The 21,490-nt window shown below is 42.0% G+C and overlaps 1 protein-coding gene across 4 annotated transcripts in view; it reads left to right on the top strand.

The window, feature by feature from the left end:
- The window catches only part of LOC106584953 (spectrin beta chain, non-erythrocytic 1), a 136,372-nt gene that overhangs the window by 104,144 nt on the left and 10,738 nt on the right, over positions 1 to 21,490 (top strand). For all 4 annotated transcript variants that reach the window (XM_014170641.3, XM_014170652.3, XM_014170647.3 and 1 more), the window contains 13 exons: positions 67 to 213; positions 2,130 to 2,393; positions 2,676 to 2,900; positions 3,427 to 3,516; positions 4,891 to 5,169; positions 5,476 to 5,606; positions 5,966 to 6,170; positions 6,550 to 6,924; positions 8,860 to 9,104; positions 9,259 to 9,397; positions 9,938 to 10,022; positions 11,804 to 12,000; positions 12,537 to 12,637. In XM_014170641.3, coding sequence (XP_014026116.2) covers positions 67 to 213; positions 2,130 to 2,393; positions 2,676 to 2,900; positions 3,427 to 3,516; positions 4,891 to 5,169; positions 5,476 to 5,606; positions 5,966 to 6,170; positions 6,550 to 6,924; positions 8,860 to 9,104; positions 9,259 to 9,397; positions 9,938 to 10,022; positions 11,804 to 12,000; positions 12,537 to 12,637 — 2,483 coding nt within the window. The remainder of the gene's footprint in view (positions 1 to 66; positions 214 to 2,129; positions 2,394 to 2,675; positions 2,901 to 3,426; positions 3,517 to 4,890; positions 5,170 to 5,475; positions 5,607 to 5,965; positions 6,171 to 6,549; positions 6,925 to 8,859; positions 9,105 to 9,258; positions 9,398 to 9,937; positions 10,023 to 11,803; positions 12,001 to 12,536; positions 12,638 to 21,490) is intronic.

The raw sequence follows: 21,490 nt of genomic DNA, 5'->3' as shown, positions 1-21,490 counted from the left end.
CAGACTGCTTTCACAGTCTAAGGCAGTCAAATACAATGACCTACCTACCTGTATATGTGTGTGCAGCTGTCCCTGTGGATCAATGAGAAGATGCTCACGGCCCAGGACATGTCGTACGATGAGGCCAGGAACCTCCACAGCAAATGGCTCAAGCATCAGGCCTTCATGGCCGAGCTGCAGTCCAACAAGGAGTGGCTGGACACAATTGAGAAGGTTAGCAAACCAAAATAAGATTAACTCTGTCTTGATGATTTTGCATTGGGTATTAGATGAATGAACACAAGTTAATAACGCCTCCGATTACATTAAATTAACGTGATCAGTTATCTAGACTTTTAAGTATTCTTAAGTATATGTTGTCATTAAAATTATATTTTTTATGAATAAAATACATATTTCATAAGTCCTTCTTTTGAGGGCCTAGTTTTACCCTTATACAGTGGCCTGAAACTCATAGTTTACAGGCCACATCAGACCTGCCTGCCACATTATGCTGGCTTGCAAAGTGATGTGTAACTCCTATTGGAATCCAGCCAGAGTGAGGATATCCAACATTTTGAATTTTTATTCACCCGCAACCTGCATTCAGAATGACTTCCAGGGTTGGGAAGACTAAAGGTATGAGACTACCTTAAACATCTAGAATTGAACAACAGTTTCAGTAATGGGTACAATAAGTCCAAGTAACAGATTTGAATAGTTTAGAAAAATGTATGTTATTTATTTCTGAGTAGCATACGATTAATTAATCAATGTACATGCAAAAAATGGATATTGAAACAAACAATTAAAAAAATTGACCTGGGAAATATAATAATGATAACTGTTTTTTTTCAACTCTGGTTATTAACACCAGCAGTGGGGTTCTTTTACACCACTGAGTGTTAATTTAACTCTTTACAGTGTCAACACTAAAAATGTTACACTGAAAAATCAACACTGGCCAATTTTCTGTGTGCTATGAAAGGGACACATCTGCAGGCTTCGTTACATTTCAAGAACCTTTTAGAATTCTGAAGAACCGTAGATGCCACATCAAGAACCCCACACTATCGGGCAAGAATTCTCCAAGGAACTTTAAGAGCTGAGGAAGAACCATTTAAGGACCACATTTTTTTATGTACAGGCAGAGCACATCACAGTAAACTGTCTCAATTTCCTTTAGCATTACTTTAGGGAAAATATTCAACTCACTTCTTATTAGGTACACCACCCCGTTCACGAAAATGGATAGCTTGTATAGCGAAAATAGCTTGTTAATGAGAGAGGTCGAAGGAGAATGGCCAGAATCGTGCAAGCTAACAGTTGGGGCACAAAAAGACAAATAACGGCGCAGTACAACAGTGGTGTGCAGAACGGCATCTCGGAACGCACGACTCGTTGATCCTTGTCAAGGATGGGCTATTGCAGCAGACGACCACATTGGGTTCCACTCCCATCAGCTAAAAACAAGAAGAAGTGGCTCCAGTGGGCACGAGATGACCAACACTGTACAATTGAGGAGTGGAAGAACATTGCTTGGAACATGACAGCGAGTTCAGTTTACCTGAGTGGCCTGCGCAGTCCCCAGACCCCAACCCAATAAAGCATCTTTGGGATGAGACAGAACGGGCTGTTCGCAGCATGAATGTACCGCTGTCCAATCTGCAGCAACTACGTGATGCCACCGCGTCAGCATGGACCAACATCCCTGTGGATCGTTTCCGACACCTTATAGAATGCCCTGAAGAATTCAGGCTGTTCAGGAGGCAAAGGGGGGTCCAACCCGGTACTAGATGGGTGTACCTAATAAACGGTCTATTGACTGTATGTACCCACTATAACTCCCCAACTGATTATGACTACCCTATACTCACTAACTGCCCTATTATACCCACTCCAAAACTCACGGGGTTACCCCACTATAACTAACTGACTGTACCTGCCCACCGCACTAAATGTATTTCACTACCATAAAATGTGTTTCAACAACTGCAGAAACATAAAGATTATCCATAAACTTTACCTTTTCTACTTTATACCTAATTTTATATCTTATATTTTGTTACTGTAAGGCATGGCAGCACCACTTTACTAGGTCAAATTCCTGGTACTTGTAAATGTACTGACTCTAATTCTTTCCTCTCCAGGATGGGATGCAGCTGGTGTTGGAGAAGCCTGAGACAGAGTCGGTGGTCAAGGAGAAGCTCTCAGCCCTCCAGAAGATGTGGGAAGTGTTGGAGTCCACCACTCAGACCAAAGCCCAGTGCCTGTTTGACGCCAACAAGGCCGAGCTGTTCACACAGAGCTGTGCTGACTTGGACAAGTGGCTGGGTGGCCTGGAGGGCCAGATTCAATCAGACGACTATGGCAAAGACCTGACCAGCGTCAACATCCTGCTCAAAAAGCAGCAGGTACTATACATGGTGGAGCATGTGTCGTTGTAATCAAATTGATAAATAATGTTGGCATTAATAAAATAATAATGCAAAATATTAATACTAATAATAATTTAAATAAGTTGGCTTTAATTGGTTTTAAACAATAAAAAATGTATCGCATCAATTGGTCTGATCCGAAAATCTTGGATAAGAAACCATGGATGTTGACTTAGTGGCCTGGGCCCTGCCAGGAACATCATCTAGGGGAAACATAGTGTTCAAAATGTTCTCCTCCCTCTCCCTGGTGGCCCCTAGATATTGGAGAACCAGGTGGAGGTCCGTCAGAGGGAGGTGGTGGATCTGCAGAGCCAGGCACTGGTCCTCAGCCAGGAAGGGAAGGACACAGAGGAGGTGGATTGCCAGAGACAGATGGTGGAGCACAAGTTCAAAGAGCTGCTCGACCCGCTGAGGAAGAGAAAAAACTTCCTGGTAGCCTCCCGTGAGATCCACCAGTTCAACCGTGACGTGGAGGACGAGATAGTGAGTTGATAGTTGATCGAGCTGCCTCGTGTCTGTGTGTGTGTGTGTGTGTGTGTGTGTGTGTGTGTGTGTGTGTGTGTGTGTGTGTGTGTGTGTGTGTGTGTGTGTGTGTGTTTGTCCGATAGTAAACAAGGAAAATTCAGACAAGTGGGGACATTTTGGTTTTCAAAATGTAAAGGGAGCCTGTGACGCAACTTTGGGACGTTAACAAGGCGACACTCCATCTTACCTCCTCCTCCACATTTACTGGATTGGTTGAACGGTACAGAAGGGAACCTCCCTCAACAATTTTCTTTATTCTCGTCAAGACCAGTATGTAGGGCATCTAGTTTCAGGGATTTATTTTAGGTTAAGGTTAGGTTAGGGAAAATAGGATTTTGAATGGGAATCAATTGTTTGGTCTCTACAAGGATAGTAAAACAAACGTTTGTGTGTGCGCATGCATGCACATGTTCTACTGAGGCTTTATTTGTTCTGGTATTTTCATTCAATGCACTTAATAATCTATTTGGCTTGTCCATTTTAGCTTTGGGTCGAAGAGAGGATGCCAATTGCAACCTCCACAGAGCATGGTCTCAACCTACAGACCGTTCAACTGCTTATCAAGAAAAATCAGGTATGTGTATTTTTCTCATGTACTGAACATGTCATTTTACAAGGAAGTCACACTTAGGCCAAAATAAGCACAATTTTATTGTTGTGAATATGCTTATGCACTTATTTATGAGCAAAATTATAATTGTTAGTGTCAGTCTGTGTTGTTCATGAAATTTTGTCAGCCAGTGATTGTCAAGCAAATAACTGCTGGTCTCACTGGTAATTACCTGGTAATTAGCATAAACATGTTTAGCATCGCCTGGCTTCCAGGCATAGCCTACAAGCCACTGATGCAGACCTTTGGAACATCTACATTTTAAAAAGTCTAATAAATCCATTTAATATAGCCTACAGCATCACAATAAATCCATTATGTATTTTACACGTCTAAAGAAACATGATATAAAGAAAATGTAGTCTATTTCAGAAGAACAGAATAGCATACTCTCAGTTGTCCTTATGTTAGGCCCTGATATGGCTATGGCTGTGGGCTACACTAGTTAATTTAGCAGACAAGATTTACTTAGAATTCCGTGACATTATTTTACAGTATGAGGAATACAATTGAAAAAGTGTCAGTTGTGCCCTTGGGCTGAATATAATAGGCTAATTATAATTCCCTTCTCCCGGCTGCCGTGCTCCGTAGCACCTCTCACTAACCATGGGTCTCTCAGATGTAGCCAATGCCCATCACGTGATTGGGTCCTTCTCAGGCAAGAAGTAGGCTACAAGTGAAGGAAGACAGACACATCGGTGACACAACTGCAAATTCCGAGGCGCATATTGAAGATGTCCACATTTTGCATGCTTTTTGTCAGCCAACAAGATCAGTAGGCTAACGAACAGCAAAAGCATTAGCCTATGTCAATCTACTATCCCCCATAGTACAAAAGTTGACCTATTCTATTGGTCAACTTGTCCTTCTGTGCAAAAAATAAATATTCCAAACATGCTCTAGGAGAGTTGTGTGATGCGATAGATCCCAACCTAATACAACCACTCGCATCAACAAAACTTTTAAAAGCAATAAGGCTGATCGTTTTGGTGATAAGGTGGCTGGATAGTGCCTGCCTAGATCGGTTATCCTATTCCTACCAAGTTATTTAAACAAATATATTGAATGGTATCATACATAGTAAAGAGTATCACTGTCTTATTGAGTTTTAATTGAGATATAGGCTACGACAGATTGGTGTCCTCTCCAGGGGGTGTACAGTACAGAAATAGGGCTCCTGCCCTTTGAGCTGTTCAGGGAAGGCTTACTTACTTACTTGAAGTGTATCTACTGTATTGTGCTCTTGGTTTTGTGTATCTAGTATTTTAATGTATTGCTGACATTACAAAATTAATTTCCATGATAATGTGCAATAAAAGTATTGTATCCCCTTCACAGACCTTGCAGAAGGAGATCCAGGGACACCAGCCCCGCTTCGACGACATTTTTGAGCGGAGCGAGAGCCTGCTGATGGAGGACAGCCTTGCCGTGGAGGCCATCCGCCAGCACCTGGCCGACCTGCAACAGCTGTGGGGTCTGATGATTGAGGAGACAGAGAAGCGTCACACCCGACTGGAGGAGGCCCACAACGCCCAGAAGTACTACTTTGATGCCGCCGAGGCTGAGGCCTGGATGAGCGAGCAGGAGTTGTACATGATGTCTGAGGAGAAGGCCAAGGTAGTAGGGTGTTATTGACAGTGTTTTGGTGCTGTACAAATAATATTTTTGCCATGGGTGTGCTCTATTGTGAGGAATATGTGTGTGTGTGTGTGTGTGTGTGTGTGTGTGTGTGTGTGTGTGTGTGTGTGTGTGTGTGTGTGTGTGTGTGTGTGTGTGTGTGTGTGTGTGTGTGTGTGTGTGTGTGTGTGTGTGTGTGTGTGTGTGTGTGTGTGTGTGTGTGTGTGTGTGTGTGTGTGTGTTGATAATGTTGCTTCTAACATAGAATTCCCAAAAGCGCTAAAAACAAGTGTCTTTCCCTCTTAGGATGAGCAGAGCTCTGTAGCCATGCTGAAGAAGCACCAGATTGTGGAACAGTCGGTGGAGGACTACGCTGAGACAGTCCATCAGCTCTCCAAGACCAGCAGAGGCCTGACAGCTGCAGGACATCCAGAGAGGTCAGTGAGAGAGCCCAGAGTGAAGCCATTGAAGTAGAATGTCACTTATTATTGCCACCCGTCAATGAACGTTGACCTGAATATGAATGTCCGATCTAGAAAAAGTATTTCTATGAGTGGAGCATTCAGTAGACCAGAGTGTGGTGTGTATGCATATTTTTCTTTCAGCATAACCCTAACAGACCTGATTTCACTAACGAAAGCCTTGATTGCAGACCATGACTAGTTTATTAGTTTGATCAGGGGTGTTAGTATTGGGCTGGAACAAGAATATGTTTTTTTGCAAAAAACAAAAAAGATTACTCTTGTTAACCCCATCCACTGATCATTGAAGTCTTGATTTCTGTTTGTGTGGGGAGTGAGAGGATAGGCATGCGTCAGTCTCAAGTGGACAAGCTCTATGCCGGCATGAAGGACCTGTCTGAGGAGAGGCGGGGAAAACTGGATGAGAGGTTCCGCCTGTTCCAGCTCAACCGCGAGGTTGACGACTTGGAGCAGTGGATTGCCGAGCGGGAGGTGGTGGCCGGATCTCACGAGCTGGGACAGGACTACGAGCATGTCACTGTAAGCTACGTCACCTGACTTCAAAGCCTACCCTTTCACTCCTGGTGCTGTCAGGGAGGAAAAACATAGTCCGCATTCCAGACCGTCTGCAAAGCAGCACGTTGCACAAATGTACCAATAATTGAATGCTGCATTACAGTTGGGTATCATATCTCAATATCATATTGATATGGTTGACACGTTTAACACTTATACAGGTGTTGTGTGCTTTGGTGTGTGACTGCTTTGCAAACGGTCTGTAACACGGCCGTAGACTGATTTCAGTACTGCCCATTTGATACCACCATTACCTTTTTGGTAGGTAAGACAGGGCAGTACAATGTATATTTGTGTTAAAGGTCCTCATTCTCCTCCTCTCCATCCATCTATCCATCCACAGATGCTCCAGGAGCGCTTCCGGGAGTTTGCCCGTGACACAGGCAACATCGGCCAGGAGCGTGTGGATGCCGTCAACCGCCTGTCCGACGAGCTGATTAATGCGGGCCATGCAGATGCCGCCACGGTGGCTGAGTGGAAGGACGGCCTCAACGAGGCCTGGGCTGACCTGCTGGAGCTCATCGACACGCGCACGCAGATCCTGGCCGCCTCCTATGAGCTACACAAGTTCTACCACGACGCCAAGGAGATCCTGGGCCGCATCCTGGACAAACACAAGAAGCTTCCCGAGGAGGTGGGTCGTGACCAGAACACGGTGGAGACACTGCAGCGGATGCACACCACCTTCGAGCACGACATCCAGGCCCTGGGAACACAGGTAGATACATAGCTAATATCTCCCTGTAGCTCACTTCACCAGATCACTGCACTGCCGAAAATGAAATGTCATGTTATTATTAGTGGTGGGCACCAATATCAATAATTCAATGTAATATTGATATTGATAACCTACACTATTATGTAAAAGAGGAAACATGACTTTTCTTGCAGACACAAAACCCTCTCACAGGCTCTCAACTTAGCATACAGTGCATTCGGAAAGTATTCAGACCCCTTGACTTTTTCCACATTTTGTTACGTTACAGCCTTATTCTAAAATGGATGAAATTGTTTTTTTTCCTCATCAATCTACACACAATACCCCATAATGACAAAGCAAATCAGGTTTTTAGAAAATAGAAATATGACATTTATATAAGTATTCAGACCCTTGACTCAGTCCTTTGCTGAAGCACCTTTGGCAGCGATTACAGCCTCAAGTCTTCTTGGGTATGACGCTGCAGGCTTGGCACACCTGTATTTAGGGGGTTTCTCCTATTCTTCTCTGCAAATCCCCTCAAGCTCAAGCTCTGTCAGGCCCCCAGTGTGAGGTCCTGAGCGCTCTGGAACAGGTTTTCATCAAGGATCTCTCTGTACTTTGCTCCGTTCAGCGTTCCCTTGATCCTGACTAGTCTCCCAGTCCCTGCCACTGAAAAACATCTCCACAGCATGATGCTGCCACCACCATGCTTCACCATAAGGATGGTGCCAGATTTCCTCCAGACGTGACACTTGGCATTCAGGCCAAAGAGTTCAATCTTATTTTCATCAGACCAGAGAATATTGTTTCTCATGGTCTGAGAGTCTTTAGGTGCCTTTTGGAAAACTCCAAGCGGGCTGTCATGTGCCTTTTACTGAGGAGTGACTTCCGTCTGGCCACTTTACCATAAAGGCTTGATTGGTGGAGTGCTGCAGAGATGGTTGTCCTTCTGGAAGGTTCTCCCATCTCCATAAAGGAACTCTGGAGCTCTGTCAGAATGAGCATCGGGTTCTTGGTCACCTCCCTGACCAAGGCTCTTCTCCCCCGATTGCTCAGTTTGGCCGGGCGGCCAGCTCTAGGAAGAGTCTTGGTGGTTATAAACTTCTTCCTTTTAAGAATGATCGAGGCCACTGTGTTCAATGCTAGACATTTTTTGGTACCCTTCCCCAGATCTGTGCCTCGACACAATCCTGTCTTGGAGCTCTAAGAACAATTATTTTGATCTCATGGCTTGGTTTTTGCTCTGACATGCACTGTCAACTGTGGGACCTTAGAAAGACAGTTGTGGGCCTTTCCAAATCATGTCCCATCAATTGAATTTACCACAGGTGGATTCCAAACAAGTTGTAGAAACATTTCAAGGATGATCAATGGAAACAGGGTGCACCTGAGCTCAATTTTGAGTCTCATAGCAAAGGGTCTGAATACTTATGTAAATAACGTGTTTCTGTTTTTTGTTTTTAATAAATTTGCAAACATTTCTAAAAACCTGTTTTTGCTTTGTCATGATCAGGTATTGTGAGGTTAATGTATTGAATCCATTTTAGAATAAGGCTGTAACGAAATGTGGAAAAAGTCAAGGGGTCTGAATATGCTGTACTTAACTGCCTGCTGATGGGTCACCAACTGGCTTCCCATTGTATTCAAACTGGCCCCAAGATGGCAATCCCAATAGGCAATAAGAAAGTAGTTGCCTGAGCTTCACAAAGCCATGGAAATGAACAGAAAATGAAACAATCACACAGTTGCAATGTTATTCATAAAACCGCTACGATATCGGTTATTTTATTTTTTACCATTATCAATATAGATTTTCCATATCAGTGCACATCACTAGTAGTTATTCACCTGTTAATTACACATAGCCTGTAATTTCATGTAAATACCAGGCAGCAAAAGGTAGTGTAATTGTAGAATAAAATGCATTAAAGTGACTTGTGCTTGGACCTTCAGGTGAGGCAGCTGCAGGAGGATGCCGTCCGCCTCCAGTCGGCCTACGCTGGCGACAAGGCAGACGACATCCAGCGGAGGGAGAGTGAGGTGCTGGAGGCCTTGAATACCCTGCTGGAGGCCTGCGATATCCGAAGAGTCCACCTCCTGGACACAGGCGACAAATTCCGCTTCTTCAGCATGGTGCGCGACCTCATGCTGTGGATGGAGGACGTCATCCGTCTCATTGAGGCCCAGGAGAATCCAAGGTAAATTATTATTGTACTTAGCTAGGTGGGGGTCAGTTCCATGTCAATTCAGGAGGTAAACTGAAATTCCTATTCCAATCTTAGGTTTGTATACTGATATCCTGGTGTGTGTGTGCCTGTCTGCGTGCGTGCGTGTTTTTCTTTCTCTGCACAGGGACGTGTCCTCTGTGGAGTTGTTGATGAACAACCACCAGGGTATCAAGGCTGAGATCGACGCTCGCAATGACAGCTTCACCGCTTGCATTGAGTTGGGCAAGTCTCTGCTAACCAGAAAGCACTATGCATCAGAAGAGGTATGTTCCATTGCCAAACCAATGCTATGCTACTGCAGGGCAGCCCATGAGCCATTTGAGGACCACTGCTCTTTCTCAATTAAATGGTCCATTTGGCTAAATGAATTTGACAGTCCTATGTTTTTGGGTCGTTCCACCAATTTGGTGCCTTTTGAGATGTGTAACTTAAAATGAATCACGAATCATATTAAATAAATAATCATCTTCAGAAATAGCTTTGTCAAAAAAAAAAAAAAATAGGGCTTTACAATGATGGTGAAAACCTGTAGAAATGTTGGGGTGATGTGGGTTCCTGGAAGTCACAGAGTGTGCAATGAGGGACGTGAAAATTCTGCATCTTCGCACTTTAGCACGTCTTTATTGATATAAAAATCGTATTTATTAAAGGGCACCATTTCTTCTTAAAATATCAAAGGCACTCATTTTGTGGAATGACCATACTGCATTGTAGCCTCTTCAGGTTTTAGTGTATTGCATTGTTTGTATGTGATGATACCCAATGTTAAAAGATAATAATTTGCTGCTCTGTCCTCTGTTTAGATCAAAGATAAATTACTACAGCTGATGGACAAGAGGAAAGACATGATTGACAAGTGGGAGGACCGACGGGAGTGGTTAAGACTGAGTAAGGATTTTTGTTCATACTTTCCCACATGCTATTGGATGGAATCTTGTCACTAGTTGGGCATATCCCGTCCTACTGGGCACAAACTAATTCAAACAACAATGTTTCAACGTAATTTATTGTGACATGCAATTAATTATATGTATTAACCCTAGATGACTAACAGGGCACTGTTTTGAAGCCACCGAGCAGCCATTTTGGTACTCTTCCTCCGTCCATTAAAAAAAATATATTTTGGAAGCTATATAAATCAAATTTTGTTTGTCTATATTCATTTTTGACAATTCTATTATATTACAGAAACCTTAATGCTTACTTAAAAAATATATTTTCTCAACTGAACATGAAAGAAAATATATATATATATATATATATATATATATATATAATATATATATATATATATATATATATATATATATATATATAAACAAACATATTACTTAAAAACATTTTTGGGGTATTGTACTAATGTTACTGTCCCCATAACAAAGACATACTTAAATACATGTAATTTTGTCTGTAGACTTCCATTCATTCCTATGGAGGCCGATGGCTTCAAAGCCTCACATTGGCCATTACATAGCAAAACCAATCCAGGGTTTATACACATCATTGCATGGAATCTATGTATAAAATACGTAGTGGCCGGGGACTTTAATGCAGGGAAACTTAAATCAGTTTTACCTAATTTCTATCAGCATGTTAAATGTGCAACCAGAGGGAAAATAATTCTAGACCACCTTTACTCCACACACAGAGACGCTTACAAAGCTCTCCCTCGCCCTCCATTTGGCAAATCTGACCATAATGCTATCCTCCTGATTCCTGCTTACAAGCAAAAATTAAAGCAGGAAGCACCAGTGACTCGGTCTATAAAAAAAGTGGTCAGATGAAGCAGATGCTAAACTTCAGGACTGTTTTGCTAGCACAGACTGGAATATTTAATTTACCACAGTTGGACTCCAATCAAGTTGTAGAAACATGATCAATGGAAACAGGATGCACCTGAGCTAAATTTTGAGTCTCAGCAAAGGGTCTGAATACTTATGTAAATAAGGTATTTCTGTTTTATTTTTATTACATTTGCAAAAAATCGAAAAACCTGTTTTTGCTTTGTCATTATGGGGTATTATGTGTAGATTGATGAGGGGGAAAAAATATTTTATCAATTTTAGAATAAGGCTGTAACGAAACAAAATGTGGAAAAAGTCAAGGGGTCTGAATACTTTCCGAATACATTGTATATGTTTAACAAATTCGTAGCATATTGTATGTTTTGCAAATTCATAACATACTGTATGAATTGCAATTCATAACATATTGTACGTTTTGCAAATTCGTAACATATTGTACGTTTCGCAAATTCGTAACATATTATATGTTTTGCAAATTCGTAATATATTGTACAAATTGCAATTCATAACATATCATAGAAATTGTCATTTGTAACATATCATATGAAATTGATGATGGAACTCAACAAATTAATGGAACTCAACATACCATATGAAATATTATACTCAATGGATTGTCTCGGATTTACGTACAGAATAATACAAAATGCTCTGAGACCACGTTGGCTCTGCTGATAACTAATGCTTGTGGTCTAAAGTGGACACTGAGTGTTTCTGTTTGGGGAGGGTGGATATTAGTCATGAGTGCTCAGGTTACCCGAGGCTATAAGTTAGCTACAACATTGTAAGGAAACAATTTCAGTTGGGCCTTCTCTCTTCCAGTTTTCCCTGCTGACTTTCTTCTCTTTGCTCTGCATGGTCTAGTTTTGGAGGTTCACCAGTTTGGGAGAGATGCAGGGGTGGCAGAGGCGTGGCTGCTGGGACAGGAACCATACCTGTTCGGCTGGGAGTTGGGGCAGAGCGTGGACGAGGTGGAGAAACTGATCAAGAGGCACGAGGCATTCGAGAAGTCGGCCGCTACTTGGGAGGAGCGCTTCTCAGCGCTGGAGAGGTTGACTACGGTGAGTGTTTTGGCGGGTTGCAATTTTTCTGTCACGTGTCACAAATGTTTATGGTAAAACGATTCTTAGACATTAGTCTTACTCATAGACAGTTACTTTTTCAGTTCTATTCCAGTGGGTATTTGTAATGTTCATAAAACATTGTTTAGTGAACAGCTATCTTGTGCTAGTCAATTATTTAAGTTCACATACTAACATTGACACCTAGTGTTAACTGCATGTCATTACAGTATGTACCCAGTATTTCATGAAAAATTTGGTAGTGATAATATAATATGGTGCGTTCAAAGAATTCAACATAATTGGTAATAATTGGTACAACGTTTTGCATGTTCCAATGAATCCCAAAGAAACTACAATGTAATCATTAGGTAATTCAATTAGCTACCATTTTTCACGTCTTAAGTCCCAGGTAAATAGCAAACGTTAAAATTGAAGTGTGACGACCCATCACTCTTTGAAGATGGCATTGCCAGATTTACTCAGATAAAGGTGGTAAAATGAGACTGAGGTTCTGTTGTGTCTTGTTCTTCCAGTTGGAGTTATTGGAAGTGAGAAGACAGCAAGAGGAAGAGGAGAAAATGCGAAAAAACCCTTCACCGGAGCCTTTACCGGCGCAGGACTCACCACTGCAGAGGTAAGTGTAGCGGTTACAGCTGTTGCGGTGACCATATTCCCGCCACACCGGCGGTCACGAGTCATGAATGCAGCAAATTCCACGTGACCGTTTAGTCACGGTAAGCTCTGATGCTGCTTATGGTCATTAGTAGCCTACCAAACTTGCTAACTGCCTGTTACTCAGCACTGTATTGTCCCTGTAATCACTCTGACATCAATGCAAATGTCTTCGAAAATCTAATCAAACACTTCATGAGAGCCCATGAGCTCATGTTGGGCAACATGCAATTTCGCCAAAAAACAGAGTGATGGTCTCTACTAAAAAGAGGAGGATCCCATCAGCCTTGTATAGGCTAGGCCTACTATATTTAATTCTCAACATTCCTAATATTAACCACATTGTTTATCTTTACAACAGGAGTATAGCCTACCTGGCTGGCATGAAAATGAACCAAGGGAAAAGTGTCCTCCATTCATTATTTAAGTGCATAGATGACTTGTATTTTTTCCTGCTGCCACTGTTTCGAGACAGGTGCATGATAATGGTCCATTCTATATAAAAAAAAATGACACATATATTATTTAGTACAGTTGAACTCGGAAGTTTACATACACCTTAGCCAAATACATTTAAACTCAGTTTTTCACAATTCCTGACATTTAATCCTAGTAAAGATTCCCTGTCTTAGGTCAGTTAGGATCACCACTTTATTTTAAGAATGTGAAATGTGTGGTGGTTAATTTCTGTATTACCAAATGAAGAGAGACAAACTTCACACACCAGTCAGAGTTATACTTAAACTACATCTTTAATAATAAGAGCTTTGCAATAGCTTTGACTTTCAACGATTCCCTATTTCTAATGAACCGTTGAGTGACAACACAATGGCTACTGAGATCTTTTATAGCAAAGATCCACCCCCCTAGTCAACATAACAAACCACAGATATTAGGAACAGTTCACAAAGGAAGACTTTATAATGAAAAAGGAGTATCCCGTAGCCAGATAGCATTCGCTATAAATTATCGTTCAGTTTGGTCCCTAAGACGAGGTTCTAATCTCGTTCCTGGTACTTCATAGCACAAAACCACCAACTCATCCAATGGCATAACTCAATTGTCAACTCTAGATACTCCCATCTCAAATAAAACCCCTTCTTGACCCCTCTCTTGGACAAGCTCACTGAGGGGAGTGAGCCTCTGATGTTGCACTTATCCTGGGATAGTGTATGACCTAGAGGGGACCAGACACTGCCATACACCTCCCCCAATGCCAAAGGAGGGAGTGACTTGAGCACAGACATTGTGGAGACAAGTAATTGGTTCCCCATTAATCACGCCATCCCTTCACATGGTTTAAGAATAGGTAAAGGCACATTCACATATGAAGATAATGTTCCATCCTGTCCTCTTCCCTTTCTGATATTCTGCATAGCACCAGAGACATGTAAAAGACATGCCTGACCTCTATCCCTCTCTGGGCCCCAAGTGACTGAGCCCCAGCTGAGGGAAGAAATACAACTGCCAACACCAAAGTCCAAAGGGATACATTCTAATAACCAGTATATCACATAAGCATATTATGCAGATAAGACATCTTAATTATCTATGTTATCCAACTAATTCTGATTCATCCACCACAAATGTCAGAATAATAGTAGAGAGAATGAATTATTTCAGCTTTTATTTATTTCATCACATTCCCAGTGGGTCAGAAGTTTACATACACTCAATTAGTATTTGGTAGCGTTGCCTTTAAATTGTTTAATTGTCAACGTTTTGGGTAGCATTCCACAAGCTTCCCACAATAAGTTGGGTGAATTTTGGCCTATTCCTACTGACAGAGCTGGTGTTACTGAGTCAGGTTTTAAGGCCTCTTTGCTCGCACACACTTTTTCAGTTCTGCCCACAAATTCTCGATTTGTTGTCCTTAAAACTTCTTCAGACTAGGGTCTATATTTTGCATCTGCTAATATCGTTTTCCTATTGAACATACTACTTTCCGTATGAAATATTATAGTTTAATTACATTTTAGGGTACCTGAGGATTATATAGAAATGTATTTTGACTTGTTTTAACAAAGTTTAGCGGTAGGTTTTTGGATTCCTTTCTCAGCATGTTGAATGAGTGGATAACTCAAATCGATGGCGCCAACTAAACAGACTTTTTGGGATATAAAGAAGGATTTTATCTAACAAAACGACACTTCATGTTGTCGCTGGGACCCTTTGGATTGCAAATCAGAGGAAGATTTTCAAAAAGTAAGTGTGGTGGAAAAATATGTTGATGTGGGGCGCCGTCCTCAAACAATCGCATGGCATGCTTTCACTGTAAAGCCTATTGTATATTGGACAGTACAGTTAGATTACAAGAATTTAAGCTTTTAACCGATATAAGACAATTGTATGTACCTAAATGTTTAATATCCATAATTTTTATGATAATTTAATTTAATTGCGCGCCCTCCAATTTCACCGGAAGTTGTCGACAGGTGTCCCGCAGGTGTCCCTCCTGCAGCAAAGCACCCCCACAACATGATGCTGCCACCCCCGTGCTTCACGGTTAGGATGGTGTTCTTCGGCTTGCAAGCGTTCCCCTTTTCCCTCCAAACATAATGATGGTCAATATGGCCAAACAGTTCTGTATTGTTTCATCAGACCAGAGGACATTCTCCAAAAAGTACAATCTTTGTACCCATGTCCCAGCATACCACCCTGCATACCACTGCTGGCTTGCTTCTGAAGCTAAGCAGGGTTGGTCCTGGTCAGTCACTGGATGGGAGACCAGATGCTGCTGGAACTGGTGTTGGAGGGCCAGTAGATAAATAATATCCCAATGCCCCAGGGCAGTGACTGGGGTGTTAAATGGGTGTCCTGACTCTGAGGTCATTAAAGATCCCATGGCACTTATTGTAAGAGTAGGGGTGTTAACCCCCGGTGTCCTGGCTAAATTCCCAATCTGGCCCTCAAACCATCACAGTCACCTAATAATCCCCAGTTTACAATTGGCTCATTCATCCCCCTCCTCTCCCCTGTAACTATTCCCCAGGTTGTTGCTGTAAATGAGAATGTGTTCTCAGTCAACTTAACTGGTAAAATAACAGATAAATAAAAAATGTGCAGTTGCAAATCGTAGTCTGGATTTTTTATGGTGTTTTTGGAGCAGTGGCTATAGATAATTTGTGGATATAGATAATTTTGCACCTGTTTCCTCCAGCATCTTCACAAGGTCCTTTCCTGTTGATTTGTACTTTTCGCGTCAAAGTACGTTCATCTCTAGGAGGCAGAACGCGTCTCCGCCTGAGCGGTATGACGGCTGCGTGGTCCCATGGTGTTTATACTTGCATACTATTGTTTGTACAGATGAACATGGTACCTTCAAGCATTTGGAAATTACTCCAAAGGATGAACCAGACTTGTCGAGGTCTACAATTTTTTTGTCTGGTTCTTGGCTGATTTCTTTTGATTTTCCCATGATGTCGAGCAAAGAGGCACTGAGTTTGAAGGTAGGCCTTGCAATGCATCCACAGGTACACTTCCAATTATTTATTTTTTTCACCTTTATTTAACCAGTTAGGCTATTTGAGAACAAGTTCTCATTTACAACTGCGACCTGGCCAAGATAAAGCAAAGCAGTTCGACATATACAACAACACAGTTACACATGGAATAAACAAATATACAGTAGGAAAAAAGAGGTGTGTGTGTGTATATATATATATGTATATATACAGTGTGTGCAAATGAGGTAAGATAAGTTAGGTAAGGCAATAAAATAGGCCATAATGGCGAGGTAATTACAATAGAGAAAATAAACACTGGAGTGGTAGCTGTGCAGAAGATGAATGTGCAAGTAGAGATACTGGGGTGCAAAGGAGCTAAATAAATAAAAAATTACAGTATGGGGATAAGGTAGTTGGATGGGCTATTTACAGATGGGCAATGTACAGGTGCAATGATCTGTGAGCTGCTCTGACAGCTGGTGCTTGAAGTTTTTGAGGGAGATAAGAGTCTCCAGCTTCAGCATTTTTTGCAGTTCGTTCCAGTCATTGGCAGCAGAGAACTGTAAGAAAAGGCGGCAAAGTAGGAATTGGCTTTGGGGGTGACCAGTGAAATATACCTGCTGGAGCACGTGCTGCGGGTGGGTGCTGCAATGGTGACCAGTGAATTGAGATAAGGCGGGGCTTTACCTAGCAAAGACTTGTAGATGACCTGTAGCCAGTGGGTTTGGCGACGAGTATGAAGCGAGGGCCAGCCAACGAGAGCATACATGTCGCAGTGGTGGGTAGTATATGGGGCTTTGGTGACAAAACGGATGGCACTGTGCTAGACTGCATCCAATTTGTTGAGTAGAGTGTTTGAGGCTATTTTGTAAATGACATCGCCGAAGTCGAGGATCGGTAGGATAGTCAGTTTTACGAGGGTATGTTTGGCAGCATGAGTGAAGGATGCTTTGTTGCGAAATATGAAGCCGATTCTAGATTTAATTTTGGATTGGAGATGCTTAATGTGGGTCTGGAAAGAGTTTACAGTCTAACCAGACACCTAGGTATTTGTAGTTGTCCACATATTCTAGGTCAGAACCGTCCAGAGTAGTGATGCTGGATGGGCGGGCAGGTGCGGGCAGCGATCGCTTGAAGAGCATGCATTTAGTTTTACTTGCATTTAAGAGCAGTTGGAGGCCACGGAAGGAGGGTTGTATGGCATTGAAGCTCGTCTGGAGGTTAGTTAGCACAGTGTCCAAAGAAGGGCCAGAAGTATACAGAATGGTGTCAGCTGCGTAGTGGTGGATCAGAGAATCACCAGCAGCAAGAGCGACATCATTGATGCATACAGAGAAGAGAGTCGGCCCGAGAATTGAGTTGACAATTGACTCAAATGATGTCAATTAGCCTATCAGAAGCTTCTAAAGCCATGACATAATTTTCTGGAATTTTCCAAGTTTTTGAAAGGCACAGTCAACTTTAGTGTACGTAAACTTCTGACCCACTGGAATTGTGATACAGTGAATTATAAGTGAAATAATCTGTCTGTAAACAATTGTTGGAAAAATGACTTGTCATGCACAAAGTAGATGTTCTAACCGACTTGCCAAAACAATAGTTTGTTAACACCTAATTTGTGGAGTGGTTGAAAAACCAGTTTTAATGACTCCAACCTAAGTGTATGTAAACTTCTGACTTCAACTGTATATGTAAAGATAAAATTAAATTAAGAATAGTCTGATGGGTGACAATATTAGCCAATCACTTGTGAATGATATTATCACTTGTGAATGATGCCCAGCATAAGAAACTGCATTTTTTCCCCCTAATCATAGTCACACACCTTATGTAGCCTAGCCCATATGCCTATATGTTTTGATAATGTTTGTATCACAATTAAAGTGACCAAATAGACTAAAGTTAAGCACGTTAATCCGCTTTACAAGGCGTTTAGAGCCTAAAGCCTTTAGAGCATGCATAAACAGCGCGTGAGTTTCAAGTTTCGGGTAGATAATTTCACCATAAAAATGCACCTTTTTAATAATGTTTTTTTGATAATGGTGTTTTCCCGCTAATGGAACATTCGCGCTTATAGCCTACTGCCATGTGCACATTGCTGTGCTTATAATGTGGAGAAATAGCCTAATAGTTTGTTAACATTTTAAGCTAAATATTGCGTCAGCCAAATTGCGTAAAATAATGTTTTGATGCTAGTGGTTGTATTAATTTGCAATCTATTGCATCCCGCAACTGTCCCAGACTATGTTTGGAATATTTATTTCTCGCACAGAATAGAATATGTCGACTTTTGTGCTATGGGCATAGTAGATTGACATAGGCTAGTGCTTTTGCTGCTCGTTAGGCCTACTCATCTTGTTCGCTAATGAAAAGTAAATGTGGACAGTTCTTCCAATATCTTCAATTATGCACCTCAGAATTGGATAAGGACGCATGCAGTTGTGTCCCCGATGTGTCTGTCTTTGCTTGTAGCCTGTGAGAAAGACCTGATCATGTGATGGAGAGCCATGTGAGTGATAGGTGTTTAGGAGCACGCAGCACTCAGGGAGAAGGGCACAACGCAGCACTCAGTGTCACGGCTGTCATGGTGAATGGATGACCAAAACGCAGACGGGATGTGAATGCTCATCTTTCTATTTAATTAGAATAAAATGAACACAAAAACAAGAAACAATAAACCGACAGGAACAGTTAGCAGGCTAACATAAAGCAGTGCTAAAACAACAACCCACAAACCCCAGGTGAAAAACACACTCCTAATATATGACTCCCAATCAGGAACAATGATATCCAGCTGTTCCTGATCAGGAGTCACAAGACTAACAAAGAAACAGACATACTAGAAAACACATACACAGACTTCTTCTGCCACGTCCTGACCAAAATACTACACAACTACTCCCTCTGCTGGTCAGGACGTGACACTCAGGGAGAAGGGCATAACGCAGGGAGAAGGGCACAACGCAGGGAGAAGGGCACAACGCAGCACTCCGGGCCAAGGGCACAACGGCCACTGGCCGCAAAAGGCATGGATTTTTTTGTTGTTGAGTGCATTACAGCCACAAAGGGGATGCCACAGTGAAATTGAGGCATTATCAAGTGCTTGTCAAATTGTGAATGAAAGACTAATGAAGTGTTTACAGCCTGCGCAAAAAAACAAAGCAGAGCTCATGCCTTTTAAAGCTACTGTTTTCAAATCATCATTAGAGTCGTATCATGCAGCTTTACAATGTATTAAACATCAAAACATATAGCCCAACATTTCTAGAACAATTAAAGTTACATTAATTACTCTAAATGAAGTATATAGGAGTACCTATTTCTTTGTTAATTGCTCAATACAGAATAGCCAAATGTGCGTAGTCCCTCAAATCGTTTGGAAAAAATATTTAGATTTTATTCAGCTTTGTTCAATTGTGTTCTTGATACTATAAAATATTGTCACAGAATTCTAAGCAAATCTTGTCTGTTAAATGAACTAGTGTAGCCCACAGCCATTTGGTATAGCCAGATCAGGACCTAACATAAGGACATATCAGAGTATGTTATTATGTTCTTCTGAAATAGACTACATTTTCTTCATATCATGCTTCTTTAGAGCTGTCTAAAATAAATAATGGATTTATTGTGAAGGTGTAGGCTATATTACATGGATTTATTATACTTTTTAAATTGTAGCTGTTCCAAAGGTCTGCATTGGTAGCTTGTAGGCTATGTGTGAAAGCCAGGAGATGAATGGTCAATTACCGTGAGACCAGTTATTTCCTTGACAATCACTGGCTGACGAAATGTTGTAACTGCCACAGCCCTAGTAGCGGTGTTGGTAAAGAAACAGACAAGGGTGTGTTTCCCAAAGCCATCATAGCTAATATAGTATGTTACTTATCGCTTATCTTGTATTCCAAGATGGCGTAGCAGTCAGAGTTCTTTTTCCTTCGTCTTGTCATGTCCCATGTATATATATATATATTTACATCTTTTCTTCGCATATCTTTTTATATATTTTTCTAAAAACTCGACCTCAAAACACTCTCCTGCAACCCGCCTCACCAATAAAAAAAATATATATATTATTTACCTCAAATCTGAAATCCACAACAGAAGCTAGCCAGCGGTTAGCCAGAGGTTGGCCAGTTCACTGGCTAACGTTGGAGTTCAGCTAGCCACGCTTGGCGATCATCAGCTATCCCTTAGCTCGAAAAGCTATCGGCAGTTTTGTACAGCGTGACTCAGACCATACCGGACCTATTTTCTCTCCATATCCCCGGACCTTATTCCGGAGCTAGCCAGCTGAAGAGTTACATCAGCCACTCCTGGGCTACAATCACCTATCCGGACCCGTTTTACTGCCGATGCGGAGCCCCATCGGGCCTTCACGACTGGACTACCGACGTTATCTGCCCGAGGGAGTTATCCAATTGGCCCCTCCGTCGCGACGTAACCTGAACGCCCATCTGCGGCCCGCTAATCATTAGCTGTCTTATTGGCTGCTATCTGAATAGGTCTATCGGACAATTTTCTTGGGCCACTATAAGTATAACTATTTTGCCAATTGCCAATTTGCCCTACCACACGGAACCCCACTAATCTACAGACGGAAACGCACGAGGTGGCTAAAAACAGACCTCCATCTTCCGCCAGCTAGCTGCTACCTATGGCCCGGCTAGCTGTCTGAATCTCACGGGACCCTTATGATCACTTGGCTAAGCATGCCTCTCCTTAATGTCAATATGCCTTGTCCATTGCTGTTCTGGTTAGTGTTTATTGGCTTATTTCACTGTAGAGCCTCTAGCCCTGCTCATTATACCTTATCCAACCTTTCAGTTCCACCACCCACACATGCTATGACATCTTCTGGTTTCAGTGATGTTTCTAGAGACAATATCTCTCTCATCATCACTAAATGCCTAGGTTTACCTCCACTGTATTCACATCCTACCATACCTTTGTCTGTACATTATACCTTGAAGCTGTTTTATCGCCCCCAGAAACCTGCTCCTTTTACTCTCTATTCTGGACGTCATAGACGACCAATTCTCATAGCTTTTAGCCGTACCCTTATACTACTCCTCCTCTATTCCTCTGGTGATGTAGAGGTGAATCCAGGCCCAGCAGTGCCTAGCTCCACTCCTATTCCCCAGGTGCTCTCTTTTGATGACTTCTGTAACCATAATAGCCTTGGTTTCATGCATGTTAACATTAGAAGCCTTCTCCCTAAGTTTGTTTTATTCACTGCTTTAGCACACTCTGCCAACCTGGATGTCCTAGCCGTGTCTGAATCCTGGCTTAGGAAGTCCACCAAAAACTCTGAAATCTTCATCCCTAACTACAACATTTTCAGACAAGATAGAACGTCCAAATGGGTCGGT

This window comes from Salmo salar, chromosome 02 (assembly GCF_965601325.2).
Source record: "Salmo salar chromosome 02, fSalSal1, whole genome shotgun sequence".
Lineage (NCBI taxonomy): Eukaryota > Metazoa > Chordata > Actinopteri > Salmoniformes > Salmonidae > Salmo > Salmo salar.
The sequence above is the reverse complement of the archived record's forward strand: the minus strand, read 5'-3'. Positions and strand labels throughout refer to the sequence as shown.